General features: G+C 37.8%; 1 protein-coding gene across 2 annotated transcripts in view; it reads right to left on the reverse strand.

Moving 5' to 3' along the window:
• CDH6 (cadherin 6) overlaps positions 1–21,099 on the reverse strand; it is a 120,347-nt gene that overhangs the window by 37,464 nt on the left and 61,784 nt on the right. For both annotated transcript variants that reach the window (XM_008692676.1, XM_040630524.1), the window contains exon 2: positions 12,856–13,212. In XM_008692676.1, the coding sequence (XP_008690898.1) occupies positions 12,856–13,083 (228 nt within the window). In that variant the 5' untranslated portion in view covers positions 13,084–13,212. The remainder of the gene's footprint in view (positions 1–12,855; positions 13,213–21,099) is intronic.

A 21,099-nucleotide genomic window follows, 5' to 3' on the forward strand; every position in this document is an offset into this window, starting at 1 on the left:
TCCATTTTTTTTTTCCCGGAGAAACTGAGGTCTGGGAGGTTAGGTAACTTATCTAAATTTCCGGGCATGGCCAGGAAGGATACTAAGATCTGCCTGACCCCAATGTCTATGCTAATTCACACCAGAGCATAGTGCCAAACAGGACTCCCCACGATGATTAGAAACGTTTCTGGATCCATTGTATTTATTATATTAGACCCAGGTTAAGTTATTTGTAAATTCTATTGGCACAAATGATACAAACTGTAATAGATGTTATTGTTCATTTGGGATTTATCAATTAAACAACTGCCTTTTGGTTTATTCACTGCATGAAGTTATTTCCCCAAAAAGGCATTGTTTACTGCCTTTAGCTTGACTCTGGAAGTCCAAGGTCTTTGGCAGACTACGACATTAGTCTCAGCTCCTGCTTAGTCTAACATTTTCATTTTCAAAAAGCCAGTGGTAAATCAAGCTGAGAGCCAGATACCCAGTCAAAAGTTGATTTAGTAAGGCACTATAACTCACCGGTAACAATCCTACCTTTTTGCCTTACGGTGTCATCTCTTTAGTAATTGCCATATCTAAGGACACATGCCCACACATACCTACACATATGCTCCCTGTGCCCCTCCCCTTATTTCGACTTTCACTCTAACACACACTCTTTGGAAGAAAATATTAACAGATAAATGTAGACATTTGAGACATGATGACTCAAATGGCAGAAATTTTTAAAAAAGTGTTTCACTAGCTAAAATGGACTTTTCCCAAAATGTGTTTTTCTTCAGAAGTAAAAAATATATTGGATAAAATATTCTTATATTGACTCTTAGGATCTAAAAAGTTAAAGTTATATCTTTATAAAACAAGTAGTTTGCTTGAGAGAGGGACTATTTCTTGTTCAAATTCTTAAATCTCAGTCATCCTGTATGTACTCAATAAATGATGACTACGGGGAATTCTGTAACCTACTCATGAAGTTCTGATGAGTGATCCTAGGAGGGAAAATTATGAGCTCATTCATTTATTAGTTTTTTTTGCTTGGGATGAGTTTATAAATTTATGATTTGAACAGTTTTTCTTTTTCTTTTCTTCTTCCCTTCCTTTCTTCCTCCCTCCCTTCCCTCTTTCCTTCCTTCCTCCCTTCCTTCCTTCCTTCCTTCCTTCCTTCCTTCCTTCCTTCCTTCCTTCCTTCCTTCCTGCAAGGGACCCATGAAACAATTTCGGTGAAGAGAAATGTGTACGATCTGGATGGCTAGGCTGGGGAAAGTATTCTCATAGTGAGTTAGTGCCATGAATTTGAGGACTCTTCTCATAGAGCTCCAACTCCTAAGCATTTATGCTATTATTTCACTTGCGCACCATGTCTAAAATACCTTCTGCTACTCTAATATCTTAATAATGTGGTGTAAGGCAAGAATATTAGACTCAAGCACATCAAAAAAGCTAGACTCCAGCTCCAGCTTTGCCACTCTGGTGGTAGTGACACTGGTCTCTTAACCCCTCTGGGACTGTTTTCTCACACCCAAAAGGATTTAGTCCTGCTCAACTGGAAGTGTGCTTGTGCAGTCATTTGTAAGCAAGTGCGCTTCATAAATCGTAGCACTTGATAGAAGTGTAAGAAAACATTATCGTTGCTCTTTATCTCATTACAAATTTTCTGAATACCCTTTGCCAACCAGGGAGTGATTTCTTTTGTGTTGTATTTTCTATTCTGTCTCTCCCCATCCTGCACTCCCCCTTTCCTTAGAAATTACCTGATGGTTTGCCATTATAGTAAAGTTCTGAGTCAAGCATTATCATTTTAAAACTCTAGTAAGTGATGTCTGGACTGTTGAAAGGGAGATAAAATGGAATAAAATACTGCCATTCAAGTTTGACCAAGTCACTTAATTTTCTTGATTTGTTTTTAAAAGCATTTTCCTTGGGGTGACTGGGTGGTTCAGTCCTTAAGCCTCTGCCTTCGGCTCAGGGCATGATCCCAGGGTCCTGGAATCCAGCCCCTCGTCAGGCTCCCTGCTCTGCTGGGAGCCTGCTTCTTCCTCTCCCATTCCCCCTGCTTGTGTTCCCTCTCTTGCTGGCTGTCTCACTCTCTGTCAAATAAATAAATAAAATCTTAAAAAAAAAAAAGCATTTTCCTTTAAGAGGCAGGTGAATGGGTGATCACCGAGATCAGAGCTTTTGCACAAGGTAAAGAGCCCCCTCCCTTTTTATTATTTTTACATAATACCCATAGTTGGGAAGATGGATAGAACACTCAAGATATAAATCGTCTCATTACAAAGAGAATTTTTTCCTTTTTATTGTATCTATATGAGAAGATGGATGCTAGCCGAACCTAATGTCGCAATAATCATTTCACAATATATGTAAATCAAGCCATCACACCTTACATCTTAAACTTACATAGTGATGTATGTCAATTATTTCTCAATAAAAGTGGAGAAAAAAAACAATAGAATAAGAAGGTAATTTTTATAGTCCATTCTGCTTTGCTTGATTTTTAAAGGGGAAGTTTGCTTTCCAAGTGGTATTTGCCCTCATTGGGGGTGGGAGTGGGGGTGGGGGTTGGGGGAAGTAGCTCTAGGCTACAGATTAAGTAAGGAAATGAGCCAGAATCTTATGCTTTAGAATTTGTGGAAAGAAAACAATAAAGCATGTAAAATTTTGCATAACTGTATGTTAAAGCAGAATTTTTTGGCATCTTCTCTTTCCTGTTTCTCTTCTGAATTGTACTTGTATATAAATAAATGGTAGAAAGAGTTAAGATGAGATTATTTTCCAGAAATGATTATTTTCCCTCTGAGAACTCAAAATATGTTGATTGGGAGAATATATAGTTGGTAAAGGAAAGAATTAGTCATTATATAGAATTTTTCTCTCCCTGTATTATCACATTTTTCTCCATAGTTGATTTTTTGTGTGTGAATCATTGCAATCAACATTTTCAGGTCTTAAATGACTTCTTTTTTACCACACACTTGAATCGTCTATACAACGTAGCTTCCTAGGAATTTTAAGAAAAATGTGCTTTCTATTGGCCAACTCTCACTTTTTCCCATTTTGCTTCAAACTTCCTTAAACTGAGACCCTAAATGTTGTATGGTTTTCATTTGTAAAAGTCTTAAAGGACGAACCTTTATGATATGACATTATTTGCTGTATATTCTCTTTTTATCTTTCTTGTTTATGCACATACAACTGTGTTGTCTTCAGTTTCTCTGGTTTGCACTAAGGTAGCTTGAGCTTTTTCCTATTGTATCATAAAATATTTGTGTCATTTTGATGTAAAATTTCCAGAGGTAGCTTCCATGGAAAGACATAATAAATTTGGTTTATATGTTTACTACCTAATATATCCTTGAACTTTAAAGACTTCAGATTTTCACTTGTCAACCTAATGACACTAAACACTATCAGTGATATCCATATCAAACTATGCACAACAATAAACTGGGGAACACTTCTAGATGACAGGGCAGGTTTTTATCTCTTTAGTCATTGGAGCTTAATTCAAGTAATATTTGGCTGTTTCCAAGGTGCAGATCTGTGCCAAGTACTTTTAAGGATACGAAGATGGATCAAACATGTCGTCTAGCATCCTGCAGAGTTTACATAGACATAAGTATGTGAAGATTCAAATTCGGTATCTAAAGTACTAATTGAAAAAGGAGCCCTGGGACCCAATATAAAACACTACTCGATATATGGAAGGTCAAAGTTGAACTTTAAACAAAGAATTAATTATTTCACTCTTAAAAAGGTGAAGCATTCAGGGTAAGAAATTAAGTCAAGAATGATTTTTCCCTCAGTAAAACTTTGGTTCAATAATATAAGGAGATTATGATATTAATTCCAACCTAACAGCTTAATTGTGATTATTCCAACTTAAAACATGAGCATACCCTAAGTGCAATAGTCATTTTTTGCATTGTTGGATGCATTCAAGTTTGTATTGAAGTAAAAAAATAATGAGACCTAATTAGACTCTTAGCATTTCACAGCCATTTAAATAATACTAACTCCAAACTGTGGTGTAATGTGATGATGTTTTAAAATGAGATAATAAATTGCCTTAATAGGAGGATCTACAAAAGTTACCAGGACCATCCAACAACGTGAAGTGTAGTGCACATTTTATTTTTAGTTTGGTTGGGATAATAAGGAAGACTTCGTATTTTTATATACGCGTCGTTCTCTGAATTGCCGTTATGAGTCACATCTGCAGCTGCCTTAGCTACTTGGCACCGCCTTCTGGTCCCTCACACTTGACTTCATGGAAGGAGACTGAACATTAGGGGAATAATCCCCTGGGCACCTTTGGCTCCTCCTTCTCTTCACTGTTCACGTTCTTTGAGGGCACACCTCATTGCAGGGAGCCTCCCCTGCTTAGGTGGTCTTCCCTTTGTGAGTATGATATGCCAGACCCCATTCTAAGCCCTTTCTGTGTATTAACTTATTAAATCCTCACCTCAATAACTTTCTTACTCCCTCAGGTAATAGTTGAAGAAATGGGGGGCAGGGAGGTTAAATAACTTGCCCAATATTACCCGGGTGGTCACAGTGTAGTTGGGGCGCAGACACAGGCAGCCTCCTTGGCTATTAACTTAGCACTCTCTAGTGCATAATTGTCGAATGAATGTAAAGCATTTTCTCTCCAAACCTATTCGAAAACGTCCGAGCTGAGATAACTTCTTCAATTGCCTTCTTAACTTCAATCTCAGTGTCCTCTAGTCACCATTAAATCCCACATCCAGAGTGATATTTCAGGCTTTTTTGTTGTGTCCCTATTACTGCCCTCGGGTCTTCTGAAACATACCAATTCACCTCAAATATTTATTCATATATTTCACACATCTATACATTTTAATCTTTTAAGATGTCCCTTTTTTCTTGTGTGTACGTGTTCTCCGTGAATGGAAAACTGGAAGAAACTGTAACTCTTTTCCTGGTGAAATATTTTGGCATGCTTGCTGCTTTTCTTTTTTATTCCAGATCACGTAATTTCAAATTTGATTCCTCACATTGACCTTTGAGAATATCTATTCCTTCTACTTATTTATCAAAATAGGAATAAAAGGGGCGCCTGGGTGGCACAGCGGTTAAGCGTCTGCCTTCGGCTCAGGGTGTGATCCGGGCGTTATGGGATCAAGCCCCACATCAGGCTCCTCTGCTATGAGCCTGCTTCTTCCTCTCCCACTCCCCCTGCTTGTGTTCCCTCTCTCGTTGGCTGTCTCTATCTCTGTCAAATAAATAAATAAAATCTAAAAAAAAAAAAAATAGGAATAAGAAAAAAATCTTTTTGTCTTTAGGGGAGTTCTGTACTTTCTTTCAACCTCTTCTTTAATTCCAGATGGAAAGATAGGTTTGCAAAGAATATTGATATATTTAGCATGCTCATGAGGATTATATTACATGGTCATTTTAATAATTGACAACATAAAAGCTTATAGGAAGGTGGAATTTGCTACTAGCAGTCTACATCTACACAACAAAAGATGCTTTCTTTAGATTCCAATGACACATTAACATCTAGACATAATGTCTAAATTTGATGAAGGCTATCAAAGGCAGATTCCCTACCAAAAAAACTTGTTTATTTTTGATAAAAGAGGGTAGAGCATAAGGAAGACATCTTTTCATTTTGATGGGAGAGATAAGGCCTTCGAAAAGTTAAACTTATAATTCTGGTCACAATATATTCTTGGCTTCTCATATTTAAATTAAGGTCATTCAAATCGGTGGAGTTGGAAAAAAATCAGTGGTTTAAGTATCTTTTGACCGTTGATTACCAATAAGTCAGGGCTATTTATCTGATTTTTAGAATAAAGTTTAGTCAAAACGATAATTAAGGATTTTGATTTGAAAAGAAACGTCAACTGAGATGTTGGCATTTTGCATATTTATACTGCCATCTCCTATGGTGGACCCACAATACGACAAAAACCAAAAAATTCTGGTGCAAACCAAGTATTTGTATTGTTTGATAATAGTACAAACAAGTTAAGGTAAACAGTAAATAAATACTTGGCAATGTCTATAGTATAGATTGGAGGGGATTTGTTATAATGAGCACATAGAGTGTGTATAACTTTCCAGCAACCTCTAGAACTGTTCAGTTTGTGAAGTATGGAGGTAATATAGCTCAGTGGGAACAAAAAGGATCTGAATCCTTAACTCTCTTTTATTCACCTTGATCCCTCCATTTTGTTCAACAAATTGAATTACAAGCAGGAGGATATAGAATCCCACAGACATAATGACTTGGAAGTTGGAGGATTTGGGATTGGGTCCTTCTTTGCCTCTCTATATTTTACTCTGCTTGTGTGACCAGGCAATCGAACAGTTGCCTTTGGGTTTATGACCAAGGTCAGACATTCTAACGGTTCTTTCTGCTCTCCACATGAGCAACTGTGCAGAGAGGGAACGTTTAAGACTCAGGGAACTGCTGTCACACAGAACATCTTCTTAGCATCAAATAGCAAATTGAAGCCTTTGTCATTAAGAAAGGGAAATCAGTTGGCGACAGTGCAAACACAATGAGGATTACTGCCAATATTGGCAGTTGGGAAGTTACTTTTTGAAACATTTTTAAAAAGTACATTCAACCAGTCATGCACGGTCTCTTAAATACACTAACCAATTGAAATATAAAAATGTTAAATGGCTGAGCATTAAATTTAAATGATGAAGAAGAAAGATGTGCCCAAGGCACTTGTCCTGACTCAGGGAGAAAAGATTATTGCAGGTCATTGAACCAGAATAGAAGTTTAGAGGTTATCAAGGGAAATAAAAGGAAAAGACACATTTTCATCACGATGACCAAAAAGACTGCTAATTGCATATCTAATTTTAAAATGCGCATATGTAACTATTTTAAATATCACTGATGTATTCCAGAAAAAGTAAAAGGAATGTGCATAATAATAATGCAAACATATTTGTGTAGCTCTTTAACACCAGTCTTACTTTTTTTTTTTTTCCCTATCTACCCTTGGGTTTCACACAGCAGGTTCCCAGCTGATACTTGTGGCATCGAGACACATGCAATCTCTGAATGCCAAAGCATGTTCTGGGAATGTTTTTTCATTTGTGCCTTGCAATGGCTCTGTGAAGTAGTGGACATGCCGGAGAAGGAACACAACAGAGCAGTTATGAGATCAGACAGAAGCTGACTGCCAAGTTTAGCAGGCTGGGCACTTGGGCTGAAATACTTGAGTGCTCTGAGCCTTGGTTTACTCCTCTGTAAAACGGGGCTATAAATCATATTTCAGCATTAGTATTGCTGTGAGGATCCAATGAGATAAGGCGCCTGAAGCACTGAGCAGAGTGTCTGGAACGGAGTAGGGCTCAGGACATGCTAGCTGTGATGATGTTTTAATCTGTTGCTGCAGTTTGAAGTGACAGTGGCAAAATGAATCTCTGAATCATCCTTCAAATTAGCACCAGGAGGTTTCTACTCTTAAACTTGTCCTCTTTTCAGAAAAAAAAATTGGAATGCAAGAAAGCAATATTTAATGATGGCATCTTTTAAATGGTCTTTCAAGATGAATATAATATTGTTTCATGTGTACTGAACTCAGATCATGTGATTATAGGAAAAAATAATTGTTCATTCCTAATTTTAAAGGTGTGTGTGGCTGACAACTTTCATTTTTATGGGCCGTTAAAACATTACTGGCTAATTATACTGAGACGAGTGGCTTTGCTGAATTGGGTAGACATTAATTTTAAAGACTCAAGAGAAAGGCATGTTAGGAAGACCTGTACGTTAGAGCCTCAAATAGAATCCAGACTTTCGTGATGTTTAAAAAAGCACAGCATTATCTGTTTTTTTTGGGAAAACACAAGAGAAAACCATCATCAACTTCCAAAAAGGTAACTTCCAGAAAATATCTATGAAAATACAGTTTGTCAAATTTCATAAAAACGATCTCTTGGTATGTTACTAAAAATAGAAGTATCTCAAAGCCTTCTAACGCAGACTCATCTTATGTATAAATTGTGTGGAAGGAGAGCACAGAGGACATTGTAAAGGACAAAATGCAGGAGACAAGGGATTTCAACATTGTTATGGGCTGTTTAATGATCATGTGCAAATCTTTTGCCTGAAACTGTGCAAAAGGTCTGAGGTTTTAAATATATTCATCTTTGTATTAATGAGTGCCCACATCTTCAAAATCTAATCTACATCTACCTCTTTTCTTCCTCTTGAACTTAATCTTAGACTATATATGAATCATCATCAAGGAATTGCTACGTTATGTAAAGCTGGCAGGGGTTCTCTGCAAATGTGAGATGATGATGCTTCCCCCTTACTTTTCTATTAAGTTTACATAAGCCAAAATAACCTAAGTGGATTTCAAATAAAATCAAATACTCTTCCTGTCCCCTCTTGACAAGCAAACATGTATCTTTCCGTTTTCTGTGCCAACATTAGTGACGTCTTCACTCTGCTGACTGTCCGATCTTGAAATCTCTTGACTCTTTGAACTTCTGCCTTCCTCCTTGGGCTTCCACATCTAATTAATTGGGAAGTCCTGCTAATTCTCCCTCTGCAGTGTGAGCTCACACCTGCTGCTCCTTTAAGAGTGCCTCCAACATTATCACCTCCCCTAGGAAGCTCCGCTGAGCCCCAAGCCCAGCTGGCCCCTCTCCTTCCTGTTTCCAACAGTACTTCCTGGACGCCCATTTTATCACTGAACTTGCCATGTTTTGTTCTAATCACTACCGGTCATATGCTGCCAGGGCTGTGGTTCTCAAATTCCGTCACATATTAGAATCATAAACAATTAAAAACCAACTAAGTCAGAATCTCTGGGGAGGCGAGGTCAGGGCCAAGGCATTTTTGAAAGCCACGTTCTTAAGGTGTTAATATGCATACAATTCACTGGGGTATCTTGTTGAAATGCAGAGTGTGAGTCGGTAGATCTCAGGTGGGGCCCAAGATTCTGCATTGCTAACAAGTTCCCAGGTGACACAGATGCCGTTTATGCTAAATCAGCTAAAAGTTGCCCCGGAAGGTCAGGTATTCTAGAGAAAAATCATATTCCTTATCTGTATCTGTATATATATCTGTCTTAAGCCCACAAACTCTTACCCAATACAAGACAACTCCTTCCTTCCCTGTTACCTGTACCTCTCACCACTGTCATTTTTAGGTGAGTAGAGGTGTTGAGACTTTGCTCATAAATCAGAATCTGGATTGTCAATATTTCAATAGAATTGTCCTTCCCCACTCTTATTCACAGTAAGTGTATCCCTCCATCCCTCCCTCGCCCTGGGGTGTCCACGTTTCTGCGTTCATGTTACTGCCACAGGACACAGTGAAATGCTGGGGAGCATTCAGAAGGCTGGAGGAGACAGGTCTCGTCGCCCTGGCTTGTGTTCCAAGTTTTAAGGGTGATCTTGTCTTTTCACTTCATTGTGAGCCCAGCCTCAGGAGCTACTTCTCAGTGCTCATGTGACCCTCCCTCTTTTCTCCTTCCACACCCGACAGCCCTTTGCTCCCACCCGTTCTTGCATTTTTCTCACTCCACCGTCATCACTGTCATCCCTAGAGACTTACACAAATAATGGAAACCAATGAACACAAATACAAACAGATGCTTATAATGTGAAAACCTTTTTCTTCCACTTTAAGTGCTACCTGCTCAGACGCAGGACTTTTTTCCGCGCTAATCTTCTGTCCCTTACAAGTACAGATCAATCTTTTTCTTTTCAGGCCCCAAGGACAGACTCTAAGTAATTGTTATTTAATTAGGCTAATAGCACGATTTAAGGTTCTGTTGGCCTTTGTACACCTGTAAGTGCCGACCTAGCTACAGTCCAGTGCTTTCCAGAGTGCATACTGAGGCATCCTGGGGAACCCACCCTGGTGCCAGGAAGTATTTTTAAATTTTGAGGGAAATACACAACACTTGGGCTCTGTCAGACTCCTTGTGAATTACTAGTTCAGTGTAGTTCACAGTTTCAACAGTAGGTGGTGCTACACTCCTTTTGACGATGTCACATGTCAGTAAAGCTGGATTCCCCATAGTACTTGTGACTGAGTACAGTGCAAAATCGATGTGGAAAGGGAATGAGGGGCAGCGTCTACTCTTAGAAGTTGTGCAGTGCCCGTAGATGCCCACATTCTGTAAGTAAGAAACTGTGGTTATTTAAGAATAAAATTAAAATATTATTTTTTCTGTTAATTGCTGTGTATTTTTTTCAAAGAGCTACTTATTTGTTAGAACATAAATGGCTATTAAGGTGTTTGGATCTGTTTCTTGTGTCCTAAGAGCACCATGAAAACAATTCTTGAGATAATAAGGGCACTGTGTACCAAAAATGTTTTGGAACCTCTGCTACAGTCTAATCTTGTTTTTTCTCGTTCTTTTCCAAAAGTTTCTTAACTTCGTGGGTCCACATCACCATATCAGGTGTATATTTTGTTCCAGATCTACCTAAAAGGGGACCAACTTGTTGCCACATGAGGAACAAACTTTTTTTTTCCTTAAACATTTTTTGGGTCTATTTTTAATTGTGGTAAAAACACATTATACTCAAGTCCTTTTGCATGTTGGTAAAACATAACCCTAAAGATAGATTCGGGGAAATGCCCTATTAAGAGAGCAAGAACACCTCTTAAACACATCTGTCAGAGCAATGCAGGGACCACGACAACTTCAAAGATTGCCCTTGCCTTTTTTTTTCTCCTAACAGATAATCTCTTATGTGTCACAACTTCAAGGAGGTGGGGGTGAGGTAGGGAAATATGTGTAGCTGCCAATAAAATATTCACCTCCAACTGGTTAAATTGAAGCTGTGATTGGGAAGGGATTTTGCCACCATCCTCTACATTTTCTACCCACTGAGAGATCCCGTAATTACCTCATTTTACTTCTGCAATGATACAAAAATCAATACTCTGCTTCAGTGCATTACAGACAGATTATTTTTAATAGAGTGTGTACAGTGGATTTTCTCACCAATAATAAGAACATCTTTATGCACCTACTATGTGCCAGCTCCTGTTCTTGTCTCACTTTAACTACGCTGACACTCTATGAGGTAGGCATTGCTGCCTGCATTTTCTAGATGAAGAAACGAAAGCCTGGGAAGGTTAGCAACCTGCCTTGGGCCACACCAATGGCAGGGCAGCGATGCGGCCTCAGATCTGCTTGAGTCCGCAGCCCGAAACTTTTCCCTATGGCAATATTACCTTTCACAATTATCACGGTAAAACTGATTCCTATGCGGTCTTATCCATTCTTGCTTCTAGCATCCTGAAATATCCTAGCCTTTCTTTAAGAACACGTGGTAGTTTTGATATAAAATGGCATCAGAATTTTAGAAGAAAAAGCAGAAAGGAAAAAAAAAAAGGGAATCAATTATTTAGACAAAGCATTTAAAACAATTTAATCTTCTATGACAATGGTGTTATTTGTATTATAGAAAGTGCTTTAAAGAGTGTAAGATGATTATTATTATTTACAACCATTATTCTATTAATGTAGAGCTTGCCAGTCACATTTCACAAGGAAATGCAGTGAAGTACAAGTAAGTGGACTGTCTTTCTTCACCAGTCACACAGCGTGTGAATTTCACATCAAATACAAGGCTAAACCCTTGGGGATCTGTGTTGATGTTCACCCCTTCACTGAATACTTCCTCTCCTACTTTATTCCACATTAATAATTCATTCATTGGAACGATGCCTGGTTACCTCAGCCCAAGCCATGGATGGCTTTCCTTCTTTTATAGTAGTAAATACTTGAAGAGACTATTCCGCACCTTCTTATTTAGGGATATTTGATAACAGATTGAAATGTGAACATACAGCCCTTGGCATCTGCAAAATTTATGCTATTTGCGTGATATCCTGATACAGTCGTTTCAAAATCATAAACAAAGACATTTTATCATTTCTATTATGTTCATTCTCTACGTAGTAAAGGGTATGTGACAATTACCATTCTTATCAATATCATATTATGAAACACAGAACCTACAAAGTACAAATCTGTGTCTCAATTTTTTCCCCCTTGTTGCAGTATGCAGATATTCTGCAACAAGAATGTAGCTGATGATAAAATTTCAGTGAAACGCACGATGACAGTATAACTGAGCTGTTTCCCTGACTCAGCTCCAGTAATCTCTAAGGGCTATAATAAGTGATGTCTCCTCATTCAACTTTCTAGAGTCAGTAAAATGGTCAGATGATATTTGGAAATAGCACCTCTACATAACCATTTTTCTCTCTTGTGAACCTTGCCACAATTAAATCACAAGCTTTGGAAATGCCTGGCTCTTACCAATTATTTGGGATAAGACAAACCCAATAGCAGCAGCACAGTAACAGCAACCAAATCTGAGGCAGTGGTGGGTTTTGAGGACAAAGGGCTCCATTTGGTAACAGAACGGATGGCACGGGAGGGGAGCAGTGTTCAGAAGTATTTAATTTGAACCTGGCCAGGGAACTGACGCTCAGAATGTTTGCTTTCAGAATGAGAGAAAGGAACCTTCCTTCCCTTACAGCTTAATCGCTCTATTCCTATTTTTAATACATCCTACTTTATAGAATAGCCAGACCACATTTTTCAAGCTAAAGTAAAAATTAAAGGATTTATGATAATCCTATGTGGATGGTTGTAGGCGTTTCTTTTTCAACGGAAGCATTTCTTTCTTTTTGCATTGCTAACATTTCTCAGCTTCTTGCTACAGTCTTCTTCCCGAAACTACTCAAGTGAAGAAAAAAAAAAGTCTTACCAGATAAGCAACAATTCTTACTGTATTGGGGGAATAGTTCACATCCACCCCGTCTATTTATTAGAAGTAATTTCTTCAGGCTTTAAAACCAGAATGTCAAAGCACCCAATGGAATCCTACCTTGCCCACATACTGATAATCAGATCCCGTATATTCCTCCAGGAGAAAGAACTGATTCCACATCCAGCTCCTTTTTGAACGGTTCAGCTCATTTTTGCTGTTTCCAGAGAGCTCCAGGGCCCTTTTCTTTGCCGGGAAACCACTAGTCCTCTTAGATAACGGGGTTGAGAAAGTTGGGTAGGGCTGACCAACCCAAAAGAGTAGCAAGAAGTACCGGTAAGTTCTCATTCTGATGCCACAGTCCAGTCTCTGGATAGTGGGTACCCTGCTCCTTGAAATGTCTTTTTTCACTGCACGGTTTCCAGCATCGTTCCTCCTCTCTTCCTTAGTGTTCTTTGCTTGGCTTTCAGAGGGTATCTGGAAAGAATAATAACATATCAAACATTTTTAGAGATGCTTAAAATTCAGTGTTAGTGCAAATAAGCTCTGGAAAAAGAGGACAGAAATTTGAATAGCAGAACAACAAAAATAAGTTGGCTATCAATTTTGAAATGAGGAAAGCGTTCTTTCAGATATGCTAAATGGAAGGCATGTGCCGAATCGGAAGCTGCTGTTTTCCCTTCTCCTTTTCTATCACTTAAAAGTCCTATTTTAAGTCATTGCGTTGCTGTAGGTCAACATGCCAGAGTGGATTATTTCACTACTCTTTTTTCCTCTCGAGTATGTGGGCTGAGATCTGGTTGGAAGGAACGAGTCTGTGTTTTGGATTTCATTTGCATATTTATCCTCATGAACAAGTCTGAGGCAAAGAATATCACACACAATTTCAGTTCGATTGAAAGTGGATAATGTTGAAGTTTCACTAGAATGTACTGAGTACCTGTGATGTGTCAGCGTAAGCCAACGCAGAGCCTGTTCTGCAGACTCTTGGCTTGAGAGATGTGTTGGGACAGACGGGTCTGGGTCAAGTACCTGGAAAAGACCACACGTCTCCTTCTCTTCCGAATGCATGCTTGCGTACTGATTTTTCTGAAGTGAAATTTTGTAACAGTGATGCCAGCCTACATTTAATAAAGGGTTTCTCAAACTTGGCCGGGAAGGTTTTTCCCCTCATACAACCTAATAACACTATGGTGAATGAGCAACCTACAGAATTTATATATAACAGAATATAGGAGTTAAATGAGCAATTTTATTTAAATTTCTTTAGGAAATCCTGGGCTTTCATCTCTAAATTTTAGTTGTATCGTAAGCAAGCATATGTATAAAAATTGGTCAAACGGTTTCTATGTAATTTTCACAGGTGCATCAAATATATCTCAGTATCACAGTAAGCGCAGTCGATGACAGGATCTCCAGAAAAGTCAGCTCTTATACTTATGTGTAATAATTTTCCAGGACAAATACTAATTTTCAAGAACAGAACCTCGCATTAAAAAAATCCTTGGGCCAGATTGTCTAGCAAAGATGTTACAATGTGGCTTACTATTTCATGTAATTAGAGTCATACATACCTATATCTCCGTCCTAAACTTTTCCACATTTCTTGAAAAAAAAAATCCAACAAATTACTCTTCCGGCGTACCATTCAATATGGGAAAAATATTTTCTTAAATAATACTAACACAAAAATGAAGTGCTTTGTGATATAGAACACACTAGTAATTAACTTTGATATGTGCATTAAATAAATGCAGACAAAAGAAACATGTTTTAGGTAATCTGATCAGAATTATTTTTTCCTCTATGTCAGAAAAATTTGTTCACTTGTCTCCTATTATTCTACCAGGTAAATGTACATATGACCAGTGTTTTGATTTTTTTTTTCTTACCCCAGCAATGAGTAATCATAGCCACCGAACACATGGGTTAGTGAAAGCTTTCTACTGCAATATCAGTGAAATATTTCATAGTGTTCAGCATTTTTAAACCTTTATTCCATTACTATGCATCTCCCTGACAGCAGGCTGGGGAAGTTGAAAATTCCACAGGTGAGTAAATTAGTACTGTGACAATTAGTCATGCTGGAAAAATGCCAGGCAACCGTAACTTGTCATTAGGTGGCCTTGGTACAGGTCTGGAATAACTGATGATCAATTAGGCCACGACGAGTCTTCTCTTCTTGTGAATAGTATATAAAGGGGATTGAGGGAGCATATGGAGAAAAGCCCTCTAAAGACATCTATTCATTTTTAGTAGTAGAGATTACACTGAGGTTGATTCATTGGAAATTACATTTTTCTTAATTTCTCATATTCTCCATTATTTGCATAGACAAATCCTGCAGTGAAGAATTACATGTCTGCTGCTGCACTCAGTGTGTGCCCCATGGTGCTGGCAGGAAAGAGGGATTCAGAGAATGGAGGTGTCAGCTGTTTAAAAGGCAGACTCCTAAAGGCCATTTTAAAGAAAAATCGATCCCTGTGGGCGTTGTGTGGAAACTCTACAAGCTGTTGCCACTTGAATATTAAATATTAGTTCTTTTTAATATCACAGATACCAAAATGTCAAGTATTTCTTTTCTTTCTTTTTTTTTTTTTTTGCTTAGTTGGTAATGAGCTTTTAAAGTGATGCAAATTTAAGCATCGTTTCCAAGTATGCTAGAACATCTAGATTTGCTATAACCCAGCTCATTTGTATCAGCTTGGCAGGGTGTGTCCTTGTTAAAAACTCAATATGCAAAATTACTAAAATTACTATGATCCATTCACATTTAGTGTTAGCTTTTTAGAGGGATAGACTTCGGTGTGAAATTCATAGTTTAAAAACTCCAAATGAACTCTGAACTGTTGAGTATATAACTTAGCAATTCTCATTTAATACTTCATAATAGGGAGGATTGCATAGTGGTGAAGATTATCAGTGCCGGAGACAGACTGCCTGCATTTAAATCCAGGCTCTGTCTGTTAGTTGCTGTGAATTTGGGAAAATGCTTAATCTCACCATGCCTTAGTTTCTTCCTCTGTAAATGGGGATAATGACAGTAACTACCTCATAGGGTGTTATAAGGATTAAGCCATTACATGCAAAGCACTTATAACAGCTCCTGGCACCTTAGTAAGGTATTAATAAGTATCAGCTGCTATTATTATTATTATAATCAGCAGTTATTACTACTGTTATTGTTACTGTGATGTATTGCATGTGAAGAATCCATCTATAGCACAGTACAAAAGTCTGCAAAAGATAGTGTAGTTTTCCCTCTTATGCTTGAATACTTTTTTATTTTTCTAGAAGCATTTTTGAGCGAGTCAGATTCTTTTAAAATTAAAAACTAGAAACACTTTAAAAATCAGAATTATGTCATTTGCTAATCGTTTTCCTCTGTGTAGACTACAATTCAGGATTTCACAGTAACAGTGTAAAAACAGAAGAGGCAGAAGCTTTATGCCCACTGACTGCATGAAGAATGTGGGCAAAAAGGAAAGTTCACTGGAGGATGGACTCATTCATAAAATCTGTGTTTTTTTTCCCCTTTCCCTTTTGTTATGTTAAGGTTTTAAAAATCATCTTTACTTTATTCACATGAAAAAAAAAACAGAACTAGCTTCAACATAGTAATTTTGACCTTGTAAAAATGGTACTGGACAAACATTTCTTCTTGTAATTAACATACTGTTATTATACTACTGTTATATGGGATAAGAATTTGATGAAGTTTAAATGAGGGATGTATATATATTTTAGATTTTACTTAATCTAAAAAATATGAAATGAAAAAAAATATTCTGTACATAACCTTAGGTGCAAAAAATAGGATTCTTAGGATGCTCTAGCACCACTTTGACAAATATGGGAAAGCTGCTGACTTCTGAGCAGTCAAAATACAGGGGAACCACATGGCAAGTAGTAATCAGTTATGCTGGCTCATTTTGTGGATGTCAAGAAGTAAACCAAAAGGACAAAGAAATATGGCATGCATAGACACTGAATTTTAAAATAGCAGGCATGGTATTCAATCAGGAAAGAACCAGAAGATTAGAGAGTGGGAGGGGAAAGAATGCTAAACAAAGTAGATATTGCACCTTCTGCCCCCATCCCCTCATGGCACTAAGAGCAAATCAGTTAGAAATATCAAAAACTATAAAAATAAAACTTGAGCTGCCTAATTGCAGCCTAATGACAGCTTAGCAACGGATTTAAAAGATTACTTAATAGACCACGTCTCTACTTTTTATTTTCTTTTTTTGCTGGCATCTGGCTTTTTGGAGGGAATTTCTGTTTCTTATAGGCAATCATTTGTATGCTCTGAAATTTGATATGCAAAAGTGGTTGATCCAGAAAAATAGTTTGAATCTTTACAGAAGCCCCTTTGTAGTGATGTGTAGAAGGTAATTAAGATGTTTATGGATAGTGGAGCAAGCCCACATCGCATTGATAATTGCATACTTTGTAACTTTATTTCCCTGGCAGCCAATATGCATATATACTTCCAACTTCACAAGAACACATAGTCAAGTCCAGCTCTTATGTAATGCATGCCATTCAGGAGGAGCCTAGGCCTCATTAATTCATGATCTACCAGTTTAGAATATGTGATAATTAATGCAGAAGCTGGGCTAAAGTTTTCCTTTGATTAGCAAAACCTTTTCCCTTAGATTATTGAAAATTAACAGTGTAAAAATATTTCATAGGGATATATAGAATGATAAGACAAACTACAATGTCTTCAAGTTCCCTAGAGTACTTTGGAATCACCTTTTATTTGCAAATAATTAATATGCTAATTAGGAAACTTCTCTATTGATTGAATTGCTTCTCTAGTGACTTATGTTTGATAACAGTCTGAATGACTCAACTGTGTTATCTGGTTTTGAGATACTGATTTTATTATACTATTTACAGACAAACAAGTAAATATTAGGCAGATTTAAAAGCAATATAATTACTTTAAAGTTTTAGAATTCAGACTCAGCACACATTTGTTCTGGTATTCTTGATTAATTCTAATCAGTGCAATGATACTATAATGCTATCTAGGCTTACAAATTAAACCAAGTGCATTCATTTTTTGATATGCAGAGCCTTAACTTGGGCATTGAAAGCACAGTAAGCATTCAATAAGGCAACATTATTAATATAGTTTAACCATTTATCATAGTAAGAGAATGTTTTAAAATGTGGTAGGAAATTGTTTCTTCAAATAAATGGTGTTGCATATAAACGTTGTAACATGGTATTTTGCGTCATGCTGCTCACAAAAAACATTTCTGAAAATATCATCTACACAGAAGCCATCCTAACCCTTTGGCATACCCCATTAACGATGCTTTAGAATATGTACTATAAATCCCTTATAAAGTTTTGGGACATTTTCTCACATTATATCATTAATGAAGTAGAAAACAACTGGTTATTTACAACTATTGAACATTTCTCTTGACTCTATTGTATTCCAACTCTAAGCCTGAAATTGCTCTAGTCCCACAGTTTTTGGGTGCCATGGGAATGAAGATGGTATTTACTCCATTAAAACCTAGCAAATTCAAGAAGCAGAACTGTGAAATCAGAATGAACTAAACAGAGCGAAGCCAAAGGTATACATGCCTTTTTACAAGTAAATATTTAAAAATACAGATGTTCTTTATTTTGAGAGAAGAGTTTTACAACCAATTAAGTTTATTCAAGATCAATTATCCGATCTCCCAAGAAACTTTGTTATGAATAAACTGACACCTGCTGTGAATAAAGTCTATAGAACATGGCTGATCTTCTAGAAGTGGTGGCATAAGGACAGAACCAATTTAAAATTTTTGGTAGAGATTTCACATGAAGTCTTCATTTCTAAACCTCCATTTCATTTTTCTGTAAATGTCAAAGTCACTGTTGAGTAAAATTGGGTCTGTTTCATGTGTGTAATGAACTCCATTGAAATGTGTCAAACAGCTTTGGCATCTCTCATCACGTAGCATTTCTCTTGTGCCAATGAATCATTACGGCAACAGTCATCAAATGATGCCTGATTTTTTTTTTTGTAAATGTTTATATTTGTGGATAATATGCCAATCTGTTTGCAAACTGATGTATTTCCAGATGAAGCTATTTTAACAGTATTACCCTCATTCTAAAATCATATTCCACACATTGCATTAATGAAGATAAAATCAAATGTGTTACAGCACATAAAATGGTGTTTTATGTGTAGTTGAGGCTCAAGGAATAGTTGTTAATTTGAAATACCCCTTTGGGACAAAAAGACAAAAAAAACCCACAAAAAACAAAACAAAACAAAAAACCTAAAAAAAGCAAAAACCCAAATCTTGAATCAGAGGAAAAAGGTCTTTTTTCACATGGGGAAAAAGTTCCAACCTGTTTCATTCTGCGAGGAAGTATCAGAGTATGGTCAAGAACAGACTCTGGACACCACGTGTCTGGATTAGAAGCTCAACCCTACTGGCTGGGGATCAAGGCGGGTCTCAGTTTGTTTGTCTATAAAATGGAATGATATTAATAGCATCTACTCCATAGGATGGCCGTGAGGATAAAATGAATGAGTTCATCTGAGGTCTTAACATTAAGATGGCCACAATGACCTCAACTGTAAAAAAAAAAAAAAAAAAAAAAAAAAAAAAATGTCTTAGCAGAGGACACACCCTGGCCATCCTAGGGGCAGAGTTTGCATCTTAGCATTTCTTGTTTTGCCTTTTACCATTAAACTGAAATCAGCCACCCATCTTTCAAGATCTGGGCTTGCTCATTTCTTTTTTTTTTTTTTAAAGATTTTATTTATTCGACAGAGATAGAGACAGCCAGCGAGAGAGGGAACACAAGCAGGGGGAGTGGGAGAGGAAGAAGCAGGCTCACAGCGGAGGAGCCTGATGTGGGGCTCGATTCCATAATGCCGGGATCACGCCCTGAGCCGAAGGCAGACGCTTAACTGCTGTGCCACCCAGGCGCCCCTGGGCTTGCTCATTTCTGCATTAACTTGAAACAGCAGAAGTTCTGCCGACTTTTTAAAAATTTCTGGAGTGGAGGGAGCTCCCTCCCAAAGCTCTGGGGGTACATCCCCACCAATCCTTAATGATGCCATTCAAGTGCTTGCTTCATTCCTTTATGCGTATTGCCTGGCTCCTGAGGGTGTCTGGGCTTGTGGAGGCTGTGTTTTCCCAAAAGATTTACGCAGGGAAACAAAGGAGAAGAGAATGCACTTTACACCTTTAATTAGATATTCATAGCAAGAATTGTAAACAATTTCTGTAGCAAACTATATGTCTAGGTTGCAGAAATGTATGAAAGACTTGGTTTCATATTACACCCTGCTTGTAAGTTAGGCTCTTTGGCAGCTCCATTAATTCTTTTGGGTGCAGAGCCATTTAAGACAATGAAGCTTCAAGAAGACTGCAAGATGTCAAAACCTACTTGCCCATTAGTGTGAGGATTTTCAGTGAGTTTGTTCTTCTTTCAATAGCTCAATGAAAGGGCAGCCTGAGTGTATTGGCTGGGAGCTACTGGCCGGCAGGAGGCAAGGGTTCCTTAGTGGGTGTGAGGAGTTCAAAACAGATTTAACTTTGTTAAATTGTAAAAGGAGTCATGTGGTTGGGTTTATCAATATATCACTGTGAAACTTGGAGTATTGCAGATGATTTTTAAAGACTCCTACTGGTGCAAAGTGTTAATGACGAGTGGAGATGTTGTATTTATTTTTCCTGATACAATGTCTAAGCCTTTTATCGATGACATGAAGTCTCACTCATAAATAATAACACGAGTGAATTTGCCGTGTTCCATCCCTGACCTTGCTCTGTGCTAGCCCTGTGCTAAGTACACCACAAACATGTCATAATCTAATTCTCATGCCCATCTTGTGAGGTGCAGAATCTTCTCATAATTTCTGCAAATGAGAACCTAAAGCTTGGAGAGGTGGAGTAACTCATTCAAGGTCACACCACGACTGTGTAATAAAGCCAGATCGGAGCCTCAGCACACGTTCTGCAGTCTTTGCTCTGACCATACCCTGAGGAATCACAGCCCATGATCAGTGCTCAGTACAGCTGTGACCTTAGAATGGAGTCTTCGTGACTTCACTAATATTGTCACAGCAATACAGGTTTCTGGAGGTAAAAATAGTTGTGACAGAGTGTGTAAGCTAAATAAGAACAGCAAGCAGAGGTTTGCTCTGTGCCACGTAATGGGATAAATGCTTTATCAACTTGTAAGTCTTAAACGACAATCCTCTGAGATGGAGACTGTCATCCTTATCCTCTGCTTTAGAGATGAGAAACACAGGTTTTGAGGGACTGGATCCTTTGCCCAAGGGTGCACAGCTAGTGGTTGGCGGAAGCTGGATAAAGCCCCGCTAATCTA

Source organism: Ursus maritimus, unplaced genomic scaffold (genome assembly GCF_017311325.1).
Source record: "Ursus maritimus isolate PB19 unplaced genomic scaffold, ASM1731132v1 scaffold_15, whole genome shotgun sequence".
In the NCBI taxonomy this organism is placed as follows: domain Eukaryota; kingdom Metazoa; phylum Chordata; class Mammalia; order Carnivora; family Ursidae; genus Ursus; species Ursus maritimus.